Source organism: Lactuca virosa, chromosome 4 (genome assembly GCF_052849685.1).
Source record: "Lactuca virosa cultivar CGN04683 chromosome 4, Lactuca_virosa_CGN04683_v6, whole genome shotgun sequence".
Classification (NCBI taxonomy): Eukaryota; Viridiplantae; Streptophyta; class Magnoliopsida; order Asterales; family Asteraceae; genus Lactuca; species Lactuca virosa.
In genome coordinates this window covers 82,456,209-82,470,167 of record NC_136429.1, presented here as the reverse complement: position 1 = coordinate 82,470,167, position 13,959 = coordinate 82,456,209, and the positions used below count along the sequence as shown (strand labels likewise).

The following is a 13,959-nucleotide window of genomic DNA, read 5'->3' as shown; positions in this document are numbered from 1 at the left end:
GTACTAACTATGGGGCAAGAGGAAGCCGTGGCTGACCCTACCGTTGTGACGGGTACGTTCCTCCTCGATAACTCTTTATGTATGCATTCTTTTCGATTCTGGTGCTGAAAGAAGTTTTGTTAGTCATGCATTCAAGCATTTTCTTAAACATAAATCCCAACCATTAACCGAAACGTTTACCGTCGAAATGGCTAACGGTGAGAAAGAGAGCACTAATGACATATTCGTGGGTTGTACCCTTACTCTGAACGACCATTCATTTCCCATCGATCTTATGCCAGTCTCTATAAAAAGCTTTGATGTCATCATCAGCATGGATTGGTTGAGCCCCAATCGTGCTGATATCCTTTGTTTCGAAAAAGCCATCCGTCTCAACCTCTCCTCTGATGAAACCCTCATAATTTATGGCGATAAACTTAGCACAAACCTTCGCATCATTTCGTGCATCAAAGCCCAGAAACTCCTGCGAAAGGAATGTCATGCATTCCTAGCCCATGTTGTTAACGAAAAACAGGAAGTTAAAGACCTTGAGAGCATTCCCGAAGTCTGCAACTTTCCTGATGTCTTTCCCGAAGAGCTTCCGGGAATCCCTCCTGAACGCCAAGTCGAGTTTCGTATCGACTTAGTCCCCGGAGCTACCCCCGTAGCTAAAACTCCATATCGCCTAGCGCCAGCAGAAATGCAGGAGCTATCTAGTCAGCTCAATGAGCTGCTCAGCAAAGGATTCATCAGACCGAGTTCCTCACCCTGGGGAGCCCCGATCTTATTCGTGAAAAAGAAGGATGGATCCTTTCGGATGTGTATCGATTATCGGGAGCTGAACAAGCTCACAGTCAAAAACCGTTACCCTCTTCCTCGAATCGACGACCTCTTCGATCAACTTCAAGGAGCCAGCTACTTCTCTAAAATAGACCTAAGATCAGGGTACCATCAGTTGCGAGTTCACGAGGATGATATTCCTAAAACGACATTCCGAACTCGCTATGGACACTACGAATTTGTAGTAATGCCCTTTGGTCTAACCAACACGCCGGCAGTATTCATGGATCTGATGAATCGAGTGTGCCGCCCTTTCCTAGACAAGTTCGTGATCGTGTTCATCGACGATATACTTGTCTATTCTCGGAGTGAAGACGATCATAAACAGCACTTGAGACAGGTGCTGGAAACATTAAGGGTGGAGAAGCTATATGCGAAATTCTCCAAGTGTGAATTCTGGATTCGAAAAGTAACCTTCCTAGGACACGTGGTAAGCAAGGAAGGCATACACGTGGACCCCTCCAAAATCAAAGCGATAGAGAACTGGTCAGCACCGAAGACGCCCATAGAAATTCGTCAATTCTTGGGTCTCGCTGGCTATTATCGCAGATTTATTCAAAATTTCTCCAGAATTGCCAAACCCATAACCACTCTGACTCAGAAAGGTGTACCTTTCTGCTGGAGTGAAAAGCAAGACGCTGTGTTCCGAACATTGAAGCAGGCCCTATGCAGCGCACCTATCATGTCTCTGCCCGAAGGGACGGAGGACTTCGTTGTCTACTGTGATGTATCTAATCAGGGCCTAGGCAGTGTGCTCATGCAACGGGGAAAAGTCATTGCTTATGCTTCAAGACAGCTGAAAGCACACGAAGTCAACTACACAACGCACGACCTGGAATTAGGAGCAATGGTCTTCGCATTAAAGATATGGAGACATTATCTCTACGGAACCAAGTGCACTATCTTCACTGACCATAAAAGTCTGCAGCATATCTTCGACTAGAAGGAGCTGAACATGAGACAACGACGATGGGTTGAGCTACTCAGCGATTACGAGTGCGAAATCCGCTACCATCCCGGCAAGGCCAATGTGGTGGCAGATGCCCTCAGCCAGAAGGAGTACTCATGTCGTAGAGTGAAGGCACTGACCATGACTATCCATTCCCATTTATCCGCACAAATCAGAGAGGCTCAGCTGGAAGCCCTAAAACCAGAAAACGTCAAGGATGAGGCCTTGAGAGGAATGGATAAGAACCTAGAGATCAAGGGTGACGGAGTCTATTATTTCATGAATCGAATCTGGACCCCAAAATTCAGTGGTTATAGAGAGGTTGTAATGAATGAAGCTCACAAGACCAGATACTCTGTTCACCCAGGATCGGACAAGATGTACCTCGATCTCAAGAAACTATATTGGTGGCCAAACATGAAAGCAGAGATCGCTACGTTTGTGGGCAAGTGTCTGACTTGCGCCAAGGTAAAAATCGAATATCAGAAACCCTCAGGTCTACTCCAACAACCAGAAATACCCGAATGGAAGTGGGAGAGGATCACTATGGATTTCATCACCAAATTACCCAAGTCTCCGAGTGGGCACGACACCATCTGGGTAGTAGTTGACCGCCTAACTAAATCCGCTCACTTCCTACCAATCAAGGAAAACTTCAAAATGGAGAGGCTCACGAGAATCTAAATCCGAGAGATAGTTCGACTGCATGGTGTGCCTGTGTCCATTATCTCCGATCGAGATAGCAGGTTCACTTCGAGGTTCTGGCAGTCACTACAGAAGGCTCTTGGAACTAAGTTGGATATGAGCACAGCTTACCATCCTCAGACAGATGAACAGAGTGAGAGAACCATCCAAACCTTGGAAGACATGTTAAGAGCCTGCGTCATCGATTTCGGCGCGTCATGGGACACTCATATTCCTTTGGTTGAATTTTCCTACAACAACAGTTACCATACTAGCATCAAGGCTGCGCCTTTCGAAGCTCTCTATGGCCGCAAGTGCAGATCCCCTCTGTGCTGGGCTGAGGTGGGCGACACGCAACTAGCCAAGGGGCAAATCCCAGATAGCACTCTCACTGGTCCAGAAATCATCCATGAAACCACAGAAAAGATCGTACAAATCCGAGAACGACTTAAGGCCTCTCGAGATAGACAAAAGAGCTACGCCGATAAACGACGAAAACCCTTGGAATTCCAGGTTGGAGACCGTGTCCTGCTAAAAGTCTCACCCTGGAAAGGCATGATACGCTTCAGAAAGTGTGGAAAGCTAAACCCGAGGTACATAGGACCATTCGAGATCCTCGCCAGGATCGGTCCTGTAGCCTACAAACTCCGATTACCTCAAGAGCTTGGTAACATTCATCCCGTCTTCCACGTCTCGAACCTGAAGAAGTGCTTATCCGACGAGACTCTTGCTATCCCTCTCGATGAGATTGAAATCAACGAGAATCTAAACTTTGTGGAAGAACCAATCAAAATCATGGATAGGGAGATCAAGCGAACAAAACAAAGTTTCATCCCGATAGTGAAGGTTCGCTGGAATGCCAAGCGGGGACCGGAATTCACTTGGGAGCGCGAAGATCAGATGAAACTAAAGTATCCACATCTCTTTCCCTAAATTCATGATTTGTATTCTATGTTCAAATTTCGGGACGAAATTCCCTCTAACGGGGGGGGGGGGGGGATGATGTGACAACCCGAAACTTTTATCCTGTGCAATTGATCTGTATATCAATATTAAACTCGATTTTATCATCTTTTAACACCGTTTAAGAGTTAGTTTAAGTGTTCTAAGCTTGAGTACAGTCGGGAATGAAATTAGAAATGAGTCAACAAGTCGTATAGAGACAAAACCGGGCCTTACACCCTCCTGAGAGGTGTGCACGGCCGCACACCCACCCTCCAGCCGCACACTCCCCCTTATATATATAAGGAGACCCCCTTCACTCATTTCTTTCCTTTGGCTGCACTCTACTTTCTCTCTCTAAAAACTTCATCCAAGAACACTCTATAGGCCTCAAAAACGTGAACTACTTCATCATTCAGCTTGTTATATTGGTAAGACACCTGAATCTAGGCCTAAAATGCATAGTGTTCTTCGTGTTCTTTATCCTTTGAAGGTGTACGGCCGCACACCTTCATAAGGTGGCCGCATACACCTTAAAGCTCTCCAAAGTGAAGAGTTTGGCCTTCATTCACTAGTAGGACTTGGTATTAGCACAAGAACACCTCAAAATCGACATTTCGGGCACAAATGAGGAGTGTACGGCTGCACACTCCTGTGTACGGCCGCACACACCCTCTGTATGGCCGCACACTCCTGTGTGCACCCGCACACACAGCCTGGCCGCACACCCACTCAAATGGTCGTACACCTCCCTTATTTGATCATATAGGGTCCCGACAAGCATTTCCAAGTCCTTAGGGTGGTTTCCCGTCATGTTTAGCCATGAAACACGCTAATTCTAACACACATATGTGTTATCACATGTTAATAGGATCCTCTTGCGTACGAAACATCGGTTGACACTCAACACTCGTAACCAATTGTGCTTTCGGATCCTACGATAATCTATGAGTTCATACCCCTACGCTTTTTCCGAGTTTTTCATGTTTTCAGGGGGGAATACAAGCAAAAGTACAAGGAAATTGTGCTCAAATTATCTCATTTTGCATAGAATGATTTTATGTTCAGTATGTTTTTAACTCAGAAAACCGTTTTACCAATCGATTAAGAAATCAACTCGTAGAAACAGTTTTCAAATCTAAAGCAAGAAACTTGTGAATCATGTTATAAAATGTATTATCTTATAAAGGATTCATGTAAATCATAAGCAGGATTTTCGTACTATTACTTGTAAATTTGTTAGGCTAAGTTTGAGACATGTCCTTGGTAACACTCCATCGGATTCATGAGTGGAGGACTACGACTTATAACCAGAATCTCTTGGAGGGAGAACGTGACTATTGTGTATAGATCTATATGGGACTGACTATCCCGCACCCTCGCTGCTAGCTACAGCGGAACCATTAGGTTCGTGGGGTGACAAAGTCATAAAAGATATTGGCCCCCGTTTCGTGCCTTATCCAGTATAAGTACGGTTATGGCACTCACAACTTAGGTAACGAGAATTTACTTTTGTAATAATGAAACGAGTGAACTAACCTCAAAGTAATATCTGATTTGATTACTAGAGGGCATCAGTAACGCCCTTAGGATCTAGTTCACTACCTATTTTATTAGTTTTATTTATGTAATAAGGTTAATACATCTCACAACGAATAACCAGGGTTTTTCAAGGAAACTACATCTATCGATACAAGTATGGTAGATACTTGTACACCTCATATCAGAATCAAAAATCGACTATCAACTCTTAAGGAAAATATAGGATTTTCCTGGGATAACTTAACCTTTCATATACAGGCTGTTTAACGTGTAACTAATGGATAATCAAACCTCTTTCATAAGAAAATATAGGATTTTCTTGGGAAACAACTTTTCAAAGAATCAAAGAAACATTTCTTTCACCAGAATTAAACGCTTATGAACTCACCAGCTTTATGCTGATATTTTAAAACTGCTTGTATTCTCAGGGCATGAACTTTTGGAGAAGACGGAACATTCTGAAGTCACGTCTTTTTTTTTATTTTTGCTATATACTGTTATATATAAACCATGCTTTCGAACAATGTAAATATTCATCTTATAATGTAATGGTTGTGTTTACTTCGCTTACTATGATACAACTGTTGTGATACTGCGCATGACGTCCTCCGCCCCGGAACGTTTCCGCCATCGGTTTCGGGGTGCGACATCGTCTCCTCCAGCTCTAGTGACCGCTCCGACGGGTGAGAGTTGAAGGTAGGTTTCAAGTTCAAGAGCATTGTGGTGGATGTGTTCACAGACGATGGTTATCTTGGTTATTTGGAGAGAATATTTTTCACATAGTAAACACACACACAAGAGAGAGAGAGAGAGAGAGAGAGACCTCTTATTTTTTAACTGATGGATCAAATCCGCAACGAAACTAGCTCAAAAGGATCACAAAGCCAAAAAAGTAGAGGTTTGGACTAAACCTCGGAAAAAATGCATACCACAAGGATCATTTTTGCAGTTTTGTCTAAACAAAATTTAATTTGAGGTTAAACCACGACAAAACTGCAAACACATATCAGAAAAGTACCTTCAGATATTTCAATATATGAAAGAAAAGTACCTTTACTGAGGTTCTAGAAATGAAATACTTCTAAAATACAAACACATATCAGAAAAGAAAAGTGAAGGAATCGGGAATGAGTTCATTGTTCAGCCAAGAAGGAATCTGGAGTGAGAGCATGTTGCAGTCATCAAAAATAGACCAGAAGAAGTTTAACCTTATTGAACATGTTGAGAGGAATACGATTGGTTTTTGAAGCTGGGAAAAAAATTGAAGAATTTGGTTTGTTGGGGTCAACTTATACGTATAATCTAGTAGTAAAATAGTAAAAAATCTGGGTTTTTTCCTCGATTTGCAGATGATAGACGAAGAAGAAGAAGATGGGAGAGAGAGAGAGAGAGAGAGTATGGTGGGGTGGTTGGTAGCAAATTCTTTTTGTTTTTTGTTTTTTTTTAAAAATCAAAATAGTATTAAAATAATTATAAAAAAGAAAATAAGAAAATAAAAGGGCATAACCGTCTTTTAAGTTTTTTTGGACCAAAATCATAGAAAATTATTGATTTTGGACCTTCTATACAAGTTGAAAACTTTTTGGATACTATTTAAAGTTTTTTGAATACCACAAGAACCAAATTTACAGTTTTGTCGTTAAACCACTAACCTAAAATATTAAGAGTTTATTTAACATTTTTCTAAAATATTTGTCAAAGTTCCCGATTTTTGACATATTGGCCCCGAGTGTTTCCCTTTTATCTCCTTCGACCCCATGTATTTATGACCACCCACAGTAACACTAACAACTACCAAGCTCTCAGCAGTAAGCAAAACCAAATTGAACCTGTATCGGATATCCTCTCAAAACCGAATCAAAACTCCATTAGGGTTATCTTCCGATGAGTTTCTGCGATTAGGGTTCTATCTTCCCCTGAGTTCTCTGATTAGGGTTCATCTGCGACTAAGGTTCTGTGTAGCATCAGTGGTAACATACCGTATCCTCCGGTCCCAATAGAGTAAGTTTTTCAAAATCATTTGTTGTTTTGATGATTTCCATAGACTATTTTTCCATCAAAACTTGTTATGGAGAATAATCATGACTTCTTGGTAATTTGATTTGCACAAAGTTCTAGTCCTGGAACATTTCCACAAACCTAGTTTACCAATTCTCGAAGTCTTTGAGTTTTCACGGAGCTTGTTATTACCTGAAAGTTGGTTATAAATACAACATACTCTTAATCTTCCTAAACTCATACGAATCTTTGTAGTTGAGTTGAAATTACAAAACTAGAGTGGTTAACATACGAAACTTGATTTATCTAAGAATTTGCTCGCGGGAAAGATATCATTTGAAGTTTAAAGTTTGCAAAATTCGATCTTTCTTATAACAAGCTCACATGGCCGGTTCCCCTTGCCCTAACATTGTGAATGCGTCCATACAACATAATCTATGTTTCGGAAATGTTACAGGACTAAAACTTTGTGCAAATCAAATTATGAAGAAGATTAATGACCTGTTTCATCATAGATTCATCCTTGTAGTTATGCTCTCTCTCATGGGGCTAATTTCACTTGGTTTCTTCACATATTTCTTCATTGCTTAGAAAAAAAAACCCTTCTCCACCGAAACCAGTGACTTATTATTTCTCCATAACAAGTTTAGATGGAAGAGTAGTTTTTGATGCAATTATGATGGGAATAAATGATTTTGATGATGCTTAATGTGTTTGGACTGGAGGATATTGTAATGTGTACAAAGCCACACTACAAAATAACAATATAGTAGCTGTCAAGAAACTTCATTCATCATGTGAGAATGTTGATCACATGGGTTTCGTTAATGAGGTACAAGTGTTAGTGAACTATAGGCATTGAAACCTAGATAAACTGTATGGATACTGTCCCTATGTTTGTCACTACTTTTTGATTTACAAATACCTTGAAAAGGGAAGCTTTTAAATCTTTTAATGGAGGATTGGGTTTGAATTGACATCTCTGGTTGCCTGATAAAGTTTACTTTCAATGTTCTTTACTTTTCTCTTCATTTGAATGCTTTCTGGTTAAGAATCTTTTCATATGATTTCCTATAGCATTATGTAGTTATTAAGACAAATAAGTTGATGCAAATTGCCGTACTTCTAAAAATTCACCACATTTCATCTGTTGCATTTTTAAATGAAATTTAGCAGCATGGGTGCAGTTTGTAATGAGTTCTAGGATCAAGTTACCATAGGAAGTTGTGAAAATGGTGGTTATTTTTGCATTTTGTTAAAAAAGTCGCCACATTGTGATTGCTATTTAATGAATGCGGCCATTTTCATGATTATCTCTTAACTATTTTGTAAGTGATTGCTATTTAATGAATGTGGTCATTTTCATGATTATCTCTTAATTATTTTGTAAGTTTGCGATTTACCAAGCTAAATTCTGTTTTTTTTTTTTTCAGAAATTAGTAAGGTCTTTAGTTTGAAACAATAATGATTCAAACAGATTTGTTTCAGAACCAATTATACGCAATTTCACACTTACGCTGTTTGAGACGTACATTTGAAACTCTTTTTAGAATGAACCGGAACAAAATTAAATGTGCCTAACAAGTCAAATAAAGTTATATCGCACCATTAAATCCTTACTGATTGTAAGTCTGGTACTAACGATGTTTTTTCATAGATTGTCATGAGGAATACATTTGAAAGTGTAATACACTTCTTGCGGAAAAATATGGCATTGACTTCTCAGCGTGTAATGCACTTTTTTGTGGAAAACACTCCCTGTGGAAAATTATGGCATTGATTTCTCAAGTAAGAAACACTCTAATTTATTTCTCAAGTAAGAGACACTCTTGTGGGATAATATGACAGTCAAATTTTGTATTTAGAAAATAGGGAACCAAAAACAAAAAAGAAAAGGATAGTTCAAGTATAAATAAGATCACACAAACCACAATTTTATAAAAACACACCAAAGCAAACAATGTCTTCTTCAAACTTCTTACTTTTTTCTTTAGCTCTACTGATCATTCCACTCTCAGTCATACCGAATTTTGCTTGTGCTTCTTTGGAGGAAGCAAATGCTCTTCTTAAATGGAAAGCAAGCCTTCAAATCCCAAACAACTCCTTGGTTTCTTCATGCCTCCCTATGAATTCCAGTACTTCGGCTCCATGCACTTCTTGGTTGGGAGTAATTTGCAATGCTGATGGGAGCATTCAAACGTTGAACCTCACATCATCAGGAATAAACGGTACACTTCACCAATTTCCATTCACTTTGTTACAAAATCTTACGAAATTTGAGCTCAGTGTAAACAACTTCTTTGGCCCAATCCCTCCAGAAATCCAGCTCCTGTCCAAACTCGTATATCTTGATTTTTCAGCAAATAGATTTTCTGGAGTAATTCCACCTGAGATAGGGATGTTAGCCAGTCTTGAAACCCTCCACCTGAATGAAAATAACTTGAGTGGTTCACTACCACAAGAGATCGGCCAATTAACCTCTCTCTATGAGCTTGCATTGTATGATAATTCTCTTGAAGGAGAATTACCTCCATCATTGGGAAATTTGAAAAACTTGGCTTATCTTTATCTCGATAACAATAAGCTTTCGGGTCCAATTCCTCAAGAGTTTGGACAACTTGTCAATCTTTTGGAAGTCTATATCACTCAAAATTCACTTCATGGCCCCATCCCACCTAGCATTGGAAAGCTGAGAAAGCTAACCATCTTGTACCTTTTTCAAAATCAGCTTAACGGTTCGATCCCAGAAGAAATAGGAAGCATGGTCTCACTTGTAGACCTAAGCCTCTTCTCAAACAATCTGTCTGGCTCAATTCCCTCATCTTTGGGTAATTTGACATCTTTGAATCTTCTTCATTTGTACCAAAATCAACTCTCTGGCTCTATTCCTGTTGAACTTGGGAATTTGAAATCTCTCACTAAACTTGCGGTGAGTGAAAATCATCTTAGTGGCCCTATTCCTTCATCACTAGAAAACCTGAGCAGCCTACAATATCTTTCCATCCGTGACAACAAATTATCTGGGAATATACCACAAGGATTGGGAAGTCTAGATTTGGTTGAGCTAGAAATGGACACAAATCAATTGTCTGGTCATTTGCCCAAAGATTTGTGTCGTGGGGGAAACCTTAGATTTTTATCACTAAGTGGTAATCAGCTCACTGGTCCTATTCCAAGAGGTTTAAGGAATTGTCGTAGCCTAATTAGAGCTTTCTTTGATGACAATCAATTCAGTGGAGATATATCGAATAGCTTTGGGGTCTATCCAAGCTTAGATTACCTTGATCTCAGTCACAATAAGTTTTACGGACAGCTTGCTGAAAACTGGAGTAAATGCAAGAATTTGACAGCCTTAGGGATCGGATATAACAACATCAGTGGTAGCATTCCACCCGAGTTTGGAAATTCAACTCAACTAAGCAGGCTTGATCTTACTTCAAATCATATTGTTGGGGAGATCCCTAAGGAGATTGGGAAGATGAAAAGTATGTTGTATTTGTCCTTGGCTGATAACCAACTTTCAGGTATTATACCTAATGAGCTCGGATCACTGCGTGATCTTATTGCTCTCGATCTGACCACAAATAGATTGAATGGGTCGATACCAAGAAATATTGGTGACTGGACACACATGTATTACTTGAATCTTAGTAATAACAAGCTCAGTGAAAAAATCCCTTCCGAGATAGGTAAATTAAGTCAACTGACAACACTTGATTTATCTCATAATTTGCTCATGGGAGCGATACCATCTGAAGTTCAAAGTTTGCAAAATTTGAAAATTTTGAATCTTTCTCACAATAGGCTATCGGGTTCTATTCCTGATGCTTTTGAAAAGCTCCTTAGTGGGATTGATATCAATTTGTCTTACAATGAGCTCACAGGTCCAGTTCCCCCTTATGCGATCTTTGTCAATGCGTCGATACAAGTATTTCAAGGCAATCTGGGTTTGTGTGGAAATGTTACTGGGCTAAAGCTTTGTCCAAGTCAAAATATGATGAAGAAAAAAGATTCCTTTCATCATAAGCTCGTCATTGTAATTGTGCTCCCTCTTTTCGGGGCACTTTTACTTGGTTTACTCATGTGTGGCCTCATAGCTTATCAACGACAAAAGAAAATATCTCCACGGCAACCATCGGACGAAGAAGGTGATGATTTCTTCTCAATATCAAGTTTTGATGGAAGAGTAGTGTATGATGAAGTCTTGAAAGCAACAAATGACTTTGATGATGCATACTGTATTGGGACCGGAGGATATGGTGTTGTATACAAAGCTGAACTACAACCTAACAACGTAGTAGCTGTCAAGAAACTTCACTCATCATCTGGTAATGTTGATCGTAAGGGTTTCCTTAACGAGGTACGAGCATTAACGAACATAAGGCATCGAAACATTGTGAAACTCTATGGATATTGTTCCCATGCCCTCCACTCATTTTTTATTTACGAATATCTTGAAAAGGGAAGCATTGGATCAATCTTAAGTAGCGATATCTTGGCAAAGGAATTGGATTGGTTGACAAGGATCATAATTGTAAAGGGTGTAGCTAATGGTTTGGCTTATATGCATCATGATTGTTCACCTCCTATCATTCATAGAGACATTTCGATAGCCAACATCCTACTCGATTCTGACTATGAGGCACATATTGCTGACTTTGGCACGTCCAAGCTTTTAAAGCTAGACTCATCCAACTGGACCGCAATTGCTGGCACCTATGGTTATATCGCGCCAGGTAATGTAATTTTGTGATGTTTCTTCTACATCTTCTCAAGTTACACGCATACAAGTGTGTGTGTGTGTATATATATATATATATATATATATATATATATATATAGTCCGGTTCAGGTAGGAACTCAAAATTTGATAGGAACCGCAAAGACTATTCTTCTCCAATCATTTCGTCAAGGGCACAAACGTCAAACCCATTACTTTTTCGACCTCTAGGAATAATCATGTGCGACGAACGTCATTTAAATGGGGTTTTTCTTTTCTTTTTCGTTTATTTTGGGTTTTTTCGTTTATTTTTATTTTTCGTTAAAAAAAAGTAAATAGATATATGCTCGGTTTTAATGTTTTTTTAATTTTTAAAATTTTAAAATTTTTCGTTTTCTTTTTTATTTTTTTTTATTATTTTTTATTATTTTTTTTTCCTTTTTTTAATATCTTTACTACATACTTGAAGATACTAGAGTTTTTTCTTTATTTTTGTATTTTTTTAAAAAAAATTTTAAGCTAAATATCGGTTTGAGTTTTTAATATTTAACAATTATAAAATTTTAAATAAGAAGAGTATTAAGGATCATAATATTTTTCATTCATACTTTTTTTTGAATCATATTATTTATGGATCATAAAATTTTGAATCAAGTTATTTTGAATCATAGTATTTTGAATCATAACGATATTATGTATCATACATTTTTGTATCATATTAATTTGGATCAATAAATATTGAATTAAATAAAGTTTTTGTTCGATACAACATTTGAATCATTGTATTTTTTGAATTATTTAATTTTAAATCATAAAAAATATAATAATTAAGGATCATTAAATATGTGAATCAAAATATTTTTAGATCATAAGAAGTTAAGGATCATAAATATATTGAATCATATTATTTTCGAATCATAAATATTTTGAATCATCTCTATTTGGATCATATTATGCTCAACAATTTTTTACAATTTTTAATCTTTTAAAATCAAGTTTGGTATCTAAAACATCTTTTTTTAAATATTCTTTTTTACAAAGTCATTAGAATAGTGTATAGAAGTATTCTTTAAATTTTTATAATTTTTGGAGAATTTTTTTCTGTGTTTTATTATAAATATAAAAAATAAAAAAAATATTTTATTTTTCAAAAATTTAATGATTATGCTCATTTTGTAGAGAATTAAATTTTAAGAACTTTGGTTTTTAAAAAAAAAAAATTCAAAGAAAAAAAAGTTATGGCCAAAAAACAAGATGAATGAAAAAAATAAAATAAACCAACCATTAAAAGAAAGCCACCTGGCAAAGAGAGAGAAGACAACCATACTCACATGGATTCCATTTGATTTTCTAGCTTTGACAATATTAACCCCATTCTTTCGCCCTTATATAGAAATTTTGATTTTTTTAATAACAATTATGAAAAATGTCATTATCAGAATTAAAATAAAAAGAAATTGTTTGATTTATCTTAGCCATTTAAAATTTTAGATTAAAGGTTTAGATTTGTCTTCGCGGTTTCTACTAATTGTTGGGTTCCTACACGATCCTATATATATATATATATATATATATATATATATATATATATGTATATATATATATATATATATATATATAAAATTTAGAATGTTATGGGGTTGATATAGTTTTTTTAGTTATTATCTCATGTTCTTTTTTTTGATGTAGAGCTTGCTTATACTATGGTGGCCACTGAGAAATGCGATGTGTATAGCTTTGGAGTTGTTGCACTAGAAGTGATCATGGGAAAGCATCCTCAAGAACTCATTACATCTTTGCCAACATTGGCTGCTGATTATCTATTGCCAGCAAATGTGGGAGATCCTCGGATACCGCCTCCATCATCACTAGTTGAGAAACAAGTTAAGTTAGTTATGAGTCTCTCAAGAGCATGTTTGAACTCCAACCCACATACAAGGCCAACAATGCGCCAAGTTTCAAATCTGCTAATGGAGAATTGTCTTTAAATTTCCATATCTGGTGTACTACTTTCAATGTTTTACATTTCAGAGGTATCCTATGATGCATACTAATAATATGTACTCAATAAATGCCTTCTCGTGAAGCAACATTTCATATGTTTTCTTATAGCATTATGTAGTAATATAACAAATAAGTCAATAAAGCTTGCTATCCTTCTAGAAATCCACCAATAGAAAATCATGTAGTGTGATGGACATTCTGTAGCTAATTTAACCATGAATTCCCAATTCCTGTTTTCAGGTAAAATCTACCAATGATTGTTCCCATCTGTTGCATTTTTTAGGTAAAATTAGTAACAAAA

The 13,959-nt window shown here is 37.5% G+C and overlaps 1 protein-coding gene across 4 annotated transcripts; it reads left to right on the top strand.

Moving 5' to 3' along the window:
* Positions 1-6,722: 6,722 nt before the first annotated feature.
* LOC145105827 (uncharacterized) lies at positions 6,723-13,753 on the top strand. 4 transcript variants are annotated; one of them, XM_079042918.1, is made up of 4 exons: positions 6,723-6,937; positions 8,592-8,722; positions 8,953-11,670; positions 13,344-13,753. In XM_079042918.1, exons 3-4 carry the CDS (start codon positions 9,060-9,062, stop codon positions 13,640-13,642), a joined length of 2,910 nt encoding a protein of 969 aa, XP_078899044.1. In that variant the 5' UTR covers positions 6,723-6,937; positions 8,592-8,722; positions 8,953-9,059; the 3' UTR covers positions 13,643-13,753. The 4 variants fall into 4 exon arrangements, with proteins under 4 accessions (XP_078899044.1, XP_078899042.1, XP_078899043.1 ...); XM_079042916.1 differs by lacking the exons at positions 6,723-6,937; positions 8,592-8,722 and having other exon boundaries at positions 8,729-9,162; positions 9,253-11,670; XM_079042917.1 differs by lacking the exons at positions 6,723-6,937; positions 8,592-8,722 and having other exon boundaries at positions 8,729-11,294; positions 11,397-11,670.
* Positions 13,754-13,959: the final 206 nt, after the last annotated feature.

Excerpts from the sequence above, each read along its gene's own strand:
- LOC145105827 (XM_079042915.1), top strand. The coding sequence starts at position 8,895 with ATGTCTTCTTCAAACTTCTTACTTTTTTCTTTAGCTCTACTGATCATT. Across the intron at positions 11,671-13,343 it reads CTATGGTTATATCGCGCCAG|AGCTTGCTTATACTATGGTG; the intron begins GTAATGTAATTT and ends TTTTTGATGTAG.